The sequence below is a fragment of the Astatotilapia calliptera genome, chromosome 16, assembly GCF_964374335.1.
Source record: "Astatotilapia calliptera chromosome 16, fAstCal68.1, whole genome shotgun sequence".
Classification (NCBI taxonomy): Eukaryota; Metazoa; Chordata; class Actinopteri; order Cichliformes; family Cichlidae; genus Astatotilapia; species Astatotilapia calliptera.
Genome location: NC_137437.1, coordinates 14028963 through 14042589, shown reverse-complemented (window position 1 = coordinate 14042589; position 13627 = coordinate 14028963). Strand labels below are relative to the sequence as shown.

The following is a 13627-nucleotide window of genomic DNA, read 5'->3' as shown; positions in this document are numbered from 1 at the left end:
AAGTTCCACAGCTATCCCAGGCCTCTGAGGCTAGTTTGTCTTTTGCTCCCATCCCCAGGGTATCAAACATACTGACCATTTTGGATTCATCTGTCGGCACCACTCAGAGTCTGGTCCCAGTCAGTACGTGTGCTACATTTTCCAGTGTGCCAGTGAATCCCTGGTGAGTCACAGGAATTATGTAAATAAAATGAAATTCTTAAGTGCATGTGGCAAACATCTCTTTCTTTGTGCGTGTGTGTGTTCATTCGCCTGTGCGTGTCAGGTGGACGAGGTGATGCTGACGCTGAAGCAGGCCTTCAGTACAGCAGCCGCCTTACAAAGCAACAAGACTCAGATCCAGCTATGCGAAGCCTGCCCCATGCATGACCTGCACAAGCTCTGCGAGAGGATTGAAGGTAGGTCATGTCACCTGCATCAGACATCCGGCACTTCTCTCGGCTTTGACTCATGAATATATTGAATTTTCTCAGAGTTAAAGCAAGTTAAAGAGTACAGCTTATTTCATCTTCTCTGTTTCCAGGTCTCTACCCACCTAGAGCAAAGTTATCCATCCAGAAATATCTCTCCCAGCTGACCGACAATGAGCAAGCTGAGATTTTTGAGCGAGTTCAGGTCTGGCAATGGAGGTGACACTTTGATACAAACATATTATTTCTTACAGCTGTTGATTCACACTTGAGTGTTTGTGCATTCATTTCTGCAGAGACTGAAGCCTGCGTCAGACCAGGAGGAGAATGAGCTTGTGATTCTTCATCTGAGACAGCTCTGTGAAACCAAACAAAAGTCCCACCTCCACATTGGAGAGGCCCCTAAGGTAAGGGCACGAGAAAGCTTACGGTCCAGAAATAATTTCCAGCAAAGTGGTGTTTCTGTTGAATAGAGAATCGACACTTGGCGACATCACAGTTGTCGATCGATTTGTTGGTTTTACTCTAAATTTCACTTTGAAAAGCAAAAACAAACAGACAGGCTGGATCCTTAAAATGTTTCTAGTGGTCCAGTTCAGATAGAGGGGGAGGAGGTGGAGGTGGTCAACAAGTACAAGTACCTCGGGCTGTGGGTGGACAATAAACTGGACTGGTCATGCAACACAGAGCACCTGTATAAAAAAGCCCAAAGCCGACTGTACTTCCTCAGGAGGCTGAGGTCTTTTAACATCTGCAGGAAGCTCCTGAGGATGTTTTACCAGTCAGTGGTTGCTGGAGTACTTTTCTATGCTGTGGTGTGCTGGGGGAGCAGCACAGCAAAGAAGGACTCATCCAGGCTGGAGAAACTGATCAGGAAGGCTAGCTCTGTGGTCGGCATGAAGCTGGACACTCTGGTGACAGTGGCAGAGAAAAGGACATTAAAGAAACTGATGGACATTATGGACAATGCCAGGCATCCTCTGCACACGGCCATAAACAATCAGAAGAGTCTGTTCAGTGACAGGTTGCTTCTCCCCAAGACAAGAACTAACAGACTTAAAAACTCCTTTGTCCCACACGCCATCAAACTGTTTAACTCCTCTCTGGAGGGGAGAGGGAGGGGAAACAGGAGGACAAAGGAGGGGGGAACAACTAAGCTGTAGTGCCTCTTCACCTCACTGTGCAATACCTTTTGTGCAATACTTTTGTAAATAGTCAACAGTGCAATAGACTCAATACTTGAAATGTGCAATTCACTTGTATTTTTATTTTTTATTCCTATTTATTCTATTTATCCCCTTCGTATATTTTATTTATATTTGTCTCTGTATTTATATATGTGTGTGTGTGTGTGTGTGTGTGTGTGTGTATATATATATATATATAACAGTTCTGTAACTGTAACTTCGGTCGTTGCTGTGCTTTTTTTGGAAATCGAATTTCCCAGAGGAACCCACCCGAGGGATTAATAAAGTTCTATCTTATCTTATCTTATCTTAACATGAAATCTGAGAAACGTCAATTCAGACCCCTGATGGTTCTGAAAATCGCTTGCATGAAATGGCATAAAATTTGAATTTCTCAGACCGTATCCTAAGGTTTTGTTTTGGACTTTGTGTTGATAAAGGGATTGTGTAGAAATATTGATGGTAAAAGAACTCCTTAGCTGCTGTCTTAAATGTAAAGCTTGTTGCTTTGTATAGATGTAGATGTCCCTCTCCCTGAGACCTACAATGAACCGCTGTTTACGTTCTGTGAGTTGCTGAGAGGGGAAACACGACATTTAAAGTATGAGAGGATTGTGGATAATTGCTTTGGAATGATATACCCTGAGCGATCTGCATGCTAAATATTATCAATCATAGCGCAGTCTCCAGCAGCAGCACCACTTCTTTTAAAGCAGTTAGCAGCTATTGGCTGTTTCTTGCAGGCTTTATCACAGGATCTGCAACTGTATTCGTACAGTGAACCTGTTTTGGTTTATAATTAAATTCATTGAAGTCTTGTTAATTAAATCTTTTTCTTTTGCTGTCTAACAGAATGCAGCAAACAGCTCAGCAGCAGGAGATGGCACAGCCACCGGCAGTCGCTTCAAGCTCGACATTTTTAAGAATAAAGCGCGTTCATCCCTCACTAGCTCTCTGGAGAATATCTTTGCAAGGGTGGGTCTTTTTAAACATGTTTCCTTTTCTGCCACTGCCTTATCTTCCCCATTTCCTGCCGTTATATTATTATAACCATTTACTTATTTCCCCCAGTTTATCCCTGTCTTTTATGTCTCCGCAACGGACAGAAAGTAGAGCCGCCATGATGTTTACCTCTTACTAGTCTTCTAGGTTTCTGTTTCTGTGTCACTGTCATCACAGGGATTTGGATTGACCCATATCTGCCAGTGAGACAGCAGAATAATTCCTTAGCAGAGGCGTCCAGGAGAACTCTGCTGCCATCTGTTATTATCTTAGAGACTTAGCTGAACAATAATGCTGTTAGGCAGCAAGGAAACGTTTTCCCTTTGTTTCTTTCTGCTTCACTCTTAATCTAATCGCTGTTTCTTTTTGTCAGAAACAATTGTGTAAAAGAAAAAAAAGAGTGTTTTTACTTTTTTTAAATTTATTTATTTATTTTTTTAAATTTACCCACTTGTGTTTTTATAACTTTTGTACAATCATCTCTGTCACCAGGGCGCCAGTCGAATGCGCGGCCGCTTGGGAAGCATGGGAAGCATGAGCAGTTTTGAAAGAGTAAGTGTCCTTGAGGATGAACATGAGAATTCCCAGAGCTTCAGTCGGGGGACTCTGAGACTTCTCACTCTTACCCCGTGGCATCTAAAAGCATGCTATATTCCAACTGTGTCCTCGGGAAAGGGGCAGGTCGATAAGAATACTTTCACTTTCATCAGTGTCAGTAGGTGGATCTGCCAACAGTCCTCTTCGCATGAGGAGAAACGATTTTGTGCTGCGTTTTTCCCCACATAGTTTTGTGATCAAGCTTGCACTGACAAAAAGGCAGAACAGTACAAGAGGGAACGTGTGTACAGAGATGCTAGTGAGCCGTTTAAGGTTGTTGGCTCCCTTGTGGTTACTGCTGTGCAAAATGTGGAGTGAGAGCGTGATATGGTCCCTCTGACTCCTCATCAGTCATGATGGGTTTAGCAGTACGCTGCTACGATGAACAAGTAAACAAGCAAATTAACCAATTGAGTGCCAGGCACCCAATTTACAATCTAAAGGCTAGGTTAGGCTAAACCAAACCCAACATAAAGTTGTGGCTGGTGTAGCAATTATTTTATAATTCTATACTTAGAATTAATTAAAGAGGTTTCTTTGAAATGCAGCAAACGCATTTGTAACTAAAATGCCGATGCAGCACAGGGATGCTGGATTTTTTGCATGGTTTTTTTTGTTTTGTTTGTTTTTTGTTTTTTACCGTGCATTGTGTTCTGCATCCTGATTGGCTATAGACCATTGTCAATCAATCTCGTGCCGTGTCTTCTGTACAGTACAGAATGCGTCCAGCTTGTCAAATTTACATAAATCTTCAATCGCTAGCAGTGTGACTCTGAAGTGCTGCACTGTATGTTTGTAAGTTTTCTGATCAACAAACACAAATATGTTGACAAAACATTTTGCACTTTGGTTTCATTCTATGATACTGGACTTAATTTTCTACGAAGGTTAGAACTTGGAGAGTGTTTAAACAAGAGAGATTAGTTCGAAAATGTTCATGCCTGTCTGAGAAAAGTGTATAAAGTGTGTAGTGAGGGGTTTTACAGCCTTAAAACATCTATAATAATTGTAAAAAAAAATAACGTTGGCTACTTTGTGGATTTCACTTATCACGGGCTATTTTTAGAACGCAACTCCCGTGATAAACGAGGAACCACTGTATTGTTATATAACACATCATAAAGCACATGCTGTAGAATATTGTGCAAATGTCTCGAGCCGTCCTTCATTTTTCATATTTTTTTAGGAAAATGGGAAATCACCATAGTGATTCAGTGAAACATACAATGAAAGTACAGCATATAAGGCAAAAACAGAGACTGTACAATTCTAATAAGCTTGAAAGGCAATATTTGGTGTTGTATCATGATTTTAATTTGGTATTATTACAACGGCCTCTACAGTCACAAACCTGCTGGAGACCTGCAAACAGACTTTAAAGGGTTAAAACTACAGAAAAGAAGTGTTACTTGTTTTACTGAGGCCGCAAAAGTATGAAATACTCTCTCCTTGTAGCAGATGTGTGACTTTTTTCACCGGATGTGTTAATACTGTCATATCAGATTTATTGAGAATACTAACCGCCAAGTAAGGACGATTATTAATACCAGTCTTCAAATGGCAGCTCCAAGTGTCTGGGAATTTATTAAGCTATTATTTCTCTTTCTTTTATCTATGATTAGCCACACTGGCTATTGCAGGTTTTAACAAATGTAAGCGATCATTTATCATGGAGTGACATATATCATTTTAATTTATGAGGTTCAAGTAAAGGTTTCTGTCATTGAGATGTCTTTAAAAAGTCCGGAAAAAGTTGCTTTGATTGGGATTAAATGAGTAAGTAGTCTCGTGGGGATTCTGTCAGGATGTGATGAGCTGGTGAAAAGGAAATCCCACTCAGGATGTCCAGTTACGCATCTGCTGAGCCACGTGTGGCCTGGATTTGTCTTCTCGACCCTGACGTAAGAGAGATTACTGCAAAAGTCTCTGATTTGAGTAAAATTCTATCATCAGTTTTTCCTAAAATTAACAACAGCATCAGGTTGTTAGATGACATCATCGTCTAGCGTGATTTGCAAACAGACCTCTTTCCAGTCTATAATGTCATCAGCTGTAGCCCTCAATTTTTTAATGTCATCAGCTACATTAAAAAAAAAAAGAGCGCATTGAAAGCAGCAGCATGACCTAACCCTGATCTTAAATAGGGAGGTCTCTAAAAGCATGATGGAAGGAGATAGGAGGGCTTTCGTGTACAGTTGCGTGTCACCGAGGTCCTCCCCTCCAATGGTGTGTGATGTTGTGAGTCACAGGACACTGGCCATTAGAATACAATAGATGTGGGAGTTGTGCCACCAGACATGAGGCAGCACGGAGTGATAGCGTGGAGTATAAAGTTGAACCATGGACTGAGGCTTGCTGTGGGTTGAATAGGTGAGTGTGCGATTGAGTGTTTAACTTGGCTGTGAGCTGTGTCGTGTGGTTTAACTTCCAGTGAAACATGGACTGATTTTTCACTTTTTGACTTTTGCCTTCTGTCACTGACTTTTTGTTTGATTGTATGATCCACAGAAATTTAAGCCATTCATAAAAAAATGTGTGTGTGTATGCATATATATATATAAAATGTCATTAAATATGCATCACTGGAAAACAGTGAAGTCATAAATATGACTGACTGCTTCCCGCCTTACACATTCTGTCCTCTTCAGCAGGATGAGGAATCTCCTGGTCACTCCCCCCCAGGTTCCCCTCCTGCCTTCCCGGACGAAGACCCGGAAGCTGGCTTTCAGTTTCGTCGGCGCGCTCACACCTTCAGCCATCCACCTGTGAAAAAACGCATCTCCTTCGACGGCCAATTGCCAATACAGAACAAACAGACTCCGCTTCGCAGGCAGCAATCCGTTAACCCAGAGTTGCTGCAAAGCAGGTAAATATAAGCTAGTTTACAGTTAATCACCCTCTGCAGTTTTAAAGAAGGGTTCTGCGTCTGTTTGGTGATATTTGCAGGAGTTAATAATTTGTTCCTTTTTGCAGTTATACAGATCCCCTCCCTTTCCGCCTTTGCTGGATTGAGCTTTTGTGTTTTGTTTGAAGATATGGCTAATGCTAACTTAATCATTAGAACTGGTTGCTTTTCTTTTAATCGCGTCAACAGTGTGTGTGCACAGACATTGTAATCTATTTGCAGCACTTTGATCAGTCTATAATCTCTTCACCTTCTGCCCCGCTGTCCTCGAACAATAGCATCACAAGTTTCCTGTCACTGTTTTGATCCCTCATAAGCTCCCCACTTGTTTTTTTTTCCCTTATTCATTTCTGTGCTTGGACCGAAAGCTCTTTGTTTTGTGTAATGTTTTTCTTTATTTGTGGGCATTTCATGTTTGGCCCGCCCAGTCCCGTGGCTGTTTCAAGAACACGCAGTGTTTCAGAGAGCGAGTCCTCCTCCTCCACCTTCAGCCTCCCCTCCTCCTTCACTGCTCCCACTTTCCTGAAAAGCTTTTACCAGGGCTCACTGGGTTCCCTGAACTCCCTTCCAGACAGTGGGAGCCTCAAGAGGTGAGAGGGGGGTGCTCAGGCAACCCCCCTTGCTTAGACTGAAATGCACCCCATACCGGGGACTTCATCAGGAATGAGATGGGTGGGAGGGACAGGCTGTTCTTTGCTGGCAGTAGCAGTATTCCCATTGGCTGTCAACACCTTTTTAACACCCAGCTTTATTGCCCTGTATCTCTTTTTCTGTATATCCAAAGCAAATTTGTCTTAGGATAAAATTCTTTTTCATTTTTTTCCACACCCTGTATGCAGCTGGAGCCATCCTCTTCCTGTTTCTCTCAGCAGGGGATGCTGATGCATCCCTCCCTTGTTGCATTTGCATGTGCATTGCAAGCTTTTTGCTTTAATAACTGTGTCTCACAGCTTTAACCTTCATCCTTCCTGACTGGTGCAAGAGTTGCTACTCTAACTCGTCATGCTAATAAGATTCCCTGATACGTTTATGTTCAGCAGTTGCTATTAATGGTTAGCTTCACAAATAAGCAAATATAGTGTGTTTGATACCTGATGGTGCAGCAGTAGGAGCAAGTTTTTGAGCACAGCTTACAATGATGATGAATGAGAAGTTTAAATGGCACAGCACTGGAGACACTTGATCTAAATACTCCAACGTGCTCGCAGCCTAGTTTGCTTTGTTGATTGCACTGTATGACAACTTTGCCCCTTAGGGACTTGGCGAGCATGAAAACATAGCAAGAGGTAGTAGGTCAGGGGAAGAGTTTTAATCTGTTAAAGAGACAGTGTTATATGTGTAGAACAATTGTTTTCTCAGTGCCATTTGTTTCAATCCAAGGTCACTTCCTGTTTTTCACTGCCCACGTGATCCGACGGGCTCTTGTGTGCTAAACAAGCTCGCCAGCTGTTTAAGCGACACTGAGCGAGAAGCGAAAAAGCTCTGTTCTTGTGCAGACTAAAGAATGCAATCTGCACTTTCAAAGGAACTGAATTAAAATTTGCTTAAATTTTCACAACCCACTTTTGCTCTTGCAAGGCTGGTAATTGTGCGCTTGTGTAGAAAACCTCTGTTGACATGGATGAGAAATGGGACGTTCGGTATTCAGTTCAGCAGCACAACAATGTTCATCACGGTCAGCTTTTACTGGCATTTATTTCCTGAGTTGGAAGGAGTTGCTATGAGGTGGGGAAGTTTTTCAGTTCTGATTTTTCATTTCCACTTACTAAACCAACTTCTTTTTCAGCAGATGAACACACGTGCATGCACCTCAGCTGTGGCCGATGTTTCTCTTTTACATGCTGACTTTGCTACTTTATTAACATTTACACTGGGAAGGAGTTAGTGGCTGGAGCAGTATGTTGAAGTTTCATCTTGGCTATTTTTTTATCAGTCCAGAGAGCTTGTATTATTTTACCACCATTGTGTGTATGTGTGCTTATGTTTGTGTGTCTGCATTTGTAAAAGTGTGCTGAAAAGAGAGTCTGTGTAAGCTGACACCTGACTCGTTTATCAGGTGTCACTGACGCTGCTGTTTTCTCTCGTAGCAATGGCGAAGGCAGGAAGAGGACTCTGTCTGGCTGTAGCAGTGACTCGTTCAGCGGGGGTCTCCCTCTGAGCCCACGCAGGGTCTCCTGGAGACAGAAGATCTTTCTTAGAGTCGCATCGCCAATGAACAAGCCATCTGCATCCATGCCGCACACAGGTCTGGCAACTCGATCCTTGTAAGAGTTCAAGAAACACAATGTAAAAGCTTTGTATAATCCACAGATCTACTAGAAGGCAGATCGAATCTTCTTCTAAGAAATGACAGTACCTCAAACAGATTTTTAAATTCCAGGCTTATATGCAAAGACTGAGGGTTGAAAAAGAGCAAAGGGAGAACAAGTAGCTTTGTACCATTGTTTTCCCCCATGAATAAGTCTCTAACAAGGTTTTTGACCAAGCAGCATTGCAAAATTGTATCATGATTTTTATTTACGACTGATTTAGTCATATATAGTTAGAATATTTTCTGACTGAAGCCAGAAAAAACAGTTTCATTTTTTGACTGCTTTCTTGAGTTTTGTCTCCAATGTTGACAGTCAAACATCTGTCTCTAAGAAGTGATTCTGTTTTTTTTGTCCTTCTGTTCAGTTAAAATTGGTCTGGGTTTATTGGAGCTCCCTGCTGTGTTTTTTGCTGCATTGATGGGAGCAGTGAGACTGTTAATACACTGTAAAACCAAAGCAGATCAGAAGCTAGAGCAGTCTGAATGCCTGTGTGCAGCTGCAGAGCTGAGTGCTAACAATCTGTGAACTATCACTGCAGAAAGCCCATCTTTATTTTCTAGCATTCATTGTCCCAAAAGTTTTGACTTAACAATATATTTTCTATATTTACCATGTGTTGGATGTTGTGTTTCAGACGACTCCGAAAACAGGGAGCTGTTGCCTCTCTCTCCTCGTGCCTCATCTCTGGACCCTTTGGGTCAGCTGCTGCCCCAGGCAGGCGACCCTGGGTCAGAGAGGAAGTCAAAGAGGACGGCAGCTGACTACCGGGCTCTCTGGAGGACAGCTATCCACCAACAGATCCTCCTGCTGCGTATGGAGAAGGAGAATCAGAGACTTGAAGGTGAGTCTAACTAGTTAATTCTACACAAAGTATAGTGAACTTGAGTGGAGCCTGGTACTATGACTGATATTGATATTACCGCAAAAGACTTCAAAGTGTATATAAGTATTTTTTTCCCCTCAGTAACTGTTAGTATCTATAACTTGAAAGCTTGGATATCATTGTTAAGTTATATTAAGCTAGGAAGATATTTATTACAGTAATAATTTAAACTCCTGTCTCTTTACTTCACCTGTCATCTAAACTTTACACTCAACCCTTACCCCGTACTCCAATCTTTAAAGTCTTGTCATTCCCAACTGAAGCTTTATGATCATGGACAGAGATAAAGGAGCTGAGGTTAGCAGCTCGTTAAGCTCTTTCATTTTTTGTTTATTTTCAGAAGTCTGGTAACGCCATACTGGTTTTGGGACACTTGAGCAAAGCTACATTTAGTTTTGGTTTTGCAGCACTTTCAGATAGACAAACTTATGTAGAAGCGGTAGTGTAGCTTACAATGAAGTCTTGCAATTTTCCTTTATAAAAAGACTGAAATAATAGCACCAGTAGTGCTACAGTGGATTGTCCAGATGCAGCTTTGCAAACCCAAGGAAACAAATGGCTAAAAAATGACATCAAGTGGGTTATTTTGGGGGCTTTTGGGGCTTTATTTTTGGCGATTGGGAACAGCTATCTTATTATAAATGAATGATTAATGAAGTTACCCTTTAAAATGCTAAAGAAAAGACCTAAGATCATAATATTTTGTAAATGCCCAGATCAAACCATGGACCTAATAAATATGTTGCTTCCAGTGACAGACAGGAGAAGTACTATGTGTCGCTTTTATATTCTGAACACCAACACATCTCTTTCCCTTTGTTTGCTACTATGACATCAATGCTGGTCTGAGGACCTAACTGTGAATAACTGTTTAATAGAAGGTAAGCAACATAAAAGGAGAATTTGGGATAAAAATAAAAGCAGATGTTTTTGCATGCGTCTGGTGGCTGGTTATTGTACCATTCGATTCAGCTTTTTTTTTTTTGCGTGCATGGTGATCATACTTTATGATTTCTGTTATTTTTTGTGCTCCCATTATGCTGTTGTAAGTTTCTCCATGCCCATTGTGGCTTGCGTTTATGTGAAAAGGGTTTCCATGTTATCCAGTGATTAAAGGTTGAAGCCGCGATGCTTTGTATCCACGCTTTCTCTGGAACATGAAATCTTTTAATTGTCATTATTCTTTGCTACAAATCCAAAGTTATAGGGGCTTATTTCGAAGTTGTTGGCCTTTAGTCTCATTTTTTGTTTCTTTCTGAAAACAGAGTCTTTAATGGACTTTAATGTATTAAATATGAGTCGGTCGCTTTTTATACTGATATTTATATATATATTCATATACATTCTGTTACAGCGAGCCGAGATGAGCTGCACATCCGCAAGATGAAGCTTAACTACCAAGAAGTGAGCGAGTGCTCCAAAGATGCACAGGCTTTGTGGGAGAGAAAACTGACAGCCCCGGGCAGAACAACGGTCCCACAAGACAAGGAAGAAATGTATCGTGCCCTCTGCCAAGGTGAGAGGCACTAAAAAAAGAAAAAAAGAAAACCGTATCACCAGTGGCATGTAAACAGCACTATAAATAAATCTGAAACTCCCCACAGGACAAAAAACATTGTAAGTTAACATTGTTTCTTTTATTTCTGTTGTGGTTTTTGTGTGCAGGAGTTCCAAAGAGCAGACGCGGGGAAGTCTGGTTGCTTCTTTCCCATCAGCACCGGCTGCGTCACAGACTCCCGCCACGTCAGCTAGCCCTGGATACCCACTACCATGACCTCCTCAAGCAGCTCACTGCACAGCAGCATGCCATTCTGGTCGATTTAGGTGTGCACAGGACCACAAAAACCCACGAATTTCATCGAAGATACAGATACAATCTATGCATGTAGAAAGGTTTCTGTGTCTATGTGAAAAAGAAAGTACACCCCATGATTCAGTTTGTAGACTCTCCTTTAACATGTATGCGTTTGTCAGTCTTTCACATTAGGGTGGAGGTATTTTGGCCTACTTTTCTTTGCAACATTGCTTCACTTCATTGGGGTTTTCAGGCATTTGTTTATGAACAATCTGGTGTAAGATCTAGATTTGACTGTGTGCTTGTGATCATCGCCCTGTTGCATGGCTCAGTTTTGACCTCACATTTGACTGTAGAATACTTTGTTTGGCTGCAAGGTGCCCAGGTCCTGTGGCTAAAAAACGATCCCAAATCATCACCCCTCACAGCATATTGTGCTGATATGCTGTGTTTGGTTTTTGCCAAATGTGGTGCTGTGCATTATGGCCAAAGGACAAAGGACTGCAGAAGTCTGGGAAACCTTTCAAAACAAGCTGCAATACTTCATTCTTTTTCTGATTGTAATGAACTCGAGCATTTAACATGCTAACTGAGGCCTGTAAGATTTGAGATTAAGCTCTCAGGTGTTTTACAGCTTCTTTGAACATTATATAGTCTGACCTTTTGGTGAATTTGCTGGTACGTCCACTCCTGGGAAGATTGTGGTATTGTGTTAACACACACCTGAAAGCTCCAGACCAGCAAACTGATATAAACATCTGATATATATATTAATTAGCTTCTGGCTGCTACAGAACCTCTGAATTCCAATGGGAACAGTAAGGTTATGCTTAGTTTTCGACAGGAATTCACAGAGAAACTTTCTTTTTCACATGACACACGCTGTATCTGTTTATGATTATATATGTTGAGGAAGGCCGGAAATCTGAAGATGGCCTCAGCTGGTCCTTCAGCAAAGGCGACTGTTTTCAGAGCTGTCACTTCAGTATTGTTGCTCGTAGTTTAATGTGTTAACCAGAAAACAACAATTCCTGGTTATTTTTCTCACATTTACTCTCACTATCTCTCTCTGATTAGGCCGGACCTTCCCCACCCACCAGTACTTCTCAGCCCAGCTTGGCGCTGGACAGCTCTCCCTTTACAACCTCCTGAAAGCTTACTCTCTGCTGGATACAGAGGTACATACTGTAATCCCCACAGTGGCTCACTTTAAGGCCTGTACTGTAATGATTGTTGTGAAATTTGCAATAACCCCCTTTTTAAACATTTTTTTTAAAATTCTTGTGCTGCACAGGTTGGCTACTGCCAGGGTATCAGCTTTGTGGCTGGAGTTCTGCTCCTCCACATGGGTGAAGAGCAGGCCTTTGACATGCTGAAGTTTCTCATGTATGACCTCGGCATAAGGCGGCAGTACAGACCCGACATGGTCTCTCTGCAGGTCAGTGGGTGGAATGAACAACTTATTCTGTCACAATGTCCAGTGTTTGTGTTCATTATGTATTGCAGGAATATTTGCAAATGTTAAGCTCCAGTGCCACCGCTGACCTTAAAGACAATGCTGTGCACAATTACACATGCAAATGTCCATTGCCAAAGGTGGCGTTCAGTTTAAACAAATTCCAATCTATTCGAAACAGTTATACAGTAACAAATGCTTGTTACTGCATAACTGCTATAATGCTGTAAACATTCACTTTTAGCTGTTACTTACTGCTGCATGAACCCTTGTGTGGGTTTTATTAGCTACCAAGAGCAAACAGCAGTTAAGTGTCTCCACCTCTTAGTCAAACCACTCCTGCTCTGTATCTGTTAAACATCATCTGACCTCGCTGCAGTTACAGCATCAGCAGGCGTGGTAATATTTAATCCGCTTCAGGTAACTGCTGAGCCAGGTCTCTCTTCCCTGCAGGGTTTACACTTTTAATCCAAAGTTTTTAAAGTCAGGAGGAGTTTCGTCTGTTTTCTCTGCACAGTGGCTCAGTTTGAGGGAGCTAAAGGTATTACTTGCTTTCTTTTTAACTGTCAGGAAATTGTAAAACTTGATAACTGTCTAATTTTAGCCTGAGCTAACTTCTGCTTCCTTTTTCTATTGGTTGTACTTTTGACTAACGTGCTGTTAAAGAGCACAGATCATCAAATGTCTGGCCGTGACGCATGTCTGAGCAAGTCTATGAAATAATAATACTTAAAGGGCTCTGTGTTTGGATAAAAGTTGGCTTGCCAGCTTGTGATTCCTGGATTGCTCTGTGACATTCTGTTAACAAGTCCTGACATACCAGTTTGACGCAGCATGTTTTGACCTGCTTCTGTGTTTATGTGTGTGTGCAGATTCAGATGTACCAGCTCACCAGGCTGTTGCACGACTATCACCGTGAGCTGTACAACCACTTTGAGGAGCACGAGATCTGCCCGAGCCTCTACGCCGCGCCGTGGTTCCTCACGCTCTTTGCCTCGCAATTCCCACTCGGCTTTGTGTCCCGGATCTTTGGTATATACATATCTTTTTTACTTTTTCTTTTTAGATTAATGGTTTGTT

General features: G+C 41.8%; 1 protein-coding gene and 1 long non-coding RNA gene across 4 annotated transcripts in view; one reads left to right on the top strand and one right to left on the bottom strand.

Annotated features, from left to right (window-relative positions):
• Window positions 1-13627, top strand: part of tbc1d4 (TBC1 domain family, member 4) — a 28588-nt gene that overhangs the window by 10838 nt on the left and 4123 nt on the right. The window contains exons 6-20 of one of the 3 annotated variants that reach the window (XM_026144338.2): window positions 59-163; window positions 266-398; window positions 524-615; window positions 707-817; window positions 2450-2572; window positions 3092-3151; window positions 5848-6062; window positions 6530-6691; window positions 8189-8346; window positions 9048-9254; window positions 10651-10812; window positions 10962-11120; window positions 12169-12269; window positions 12386-12529; window positions 13420-13579. In XM_026144338.2, the coding sequence (XP_026000123.1) occupies window positions 59-163; window positions 266-398; window positions 524-615; window positions 707-817; window positions 2450-2572; window positions 3092-3151; window positions 5848-6062; window positions 6530-6691; window positions 8189-8346; window positions 9048-9254; window positions 10651-10812; window positions 10962-11120; window positions 12169-12269; window positions 12386-12529; window positions 13420-13579 (2092 nt within the window). Of the gene's footprint in view, window positions 1-58; window positions 164-265; window positions 399-523; window positions 616-706; window positions 818-2449; window positions 2573-3091; window positions 3152-5844; window positions 6063-6529; window positions 6692-8188; window positions 8347-9047; window positions 9255-10650; window positions 10813-10961; window positions 11121-12168; window positions 12270-12385; window positions 12530-13419; window positions 13580-13627 lie in introns of all 3 variants that reach the window. The other 2 variants (XM_026144337.2, XM_026144339.2) reach the window with 2 other exon arrangements.
• LOC145420928 (uncharacterized) lies at window positions 7401-9162 on the bottom strand. Its single transcript, XR_013902163.1, has 2 exons — window positions 9024-9162; window positions 7401-8362 (listed from the first exon to the last, which is right to left on the bottom strand). It is a non-coding gene; the product is annotated as an uncharacterized LOC145420928 (long non-coding RNA).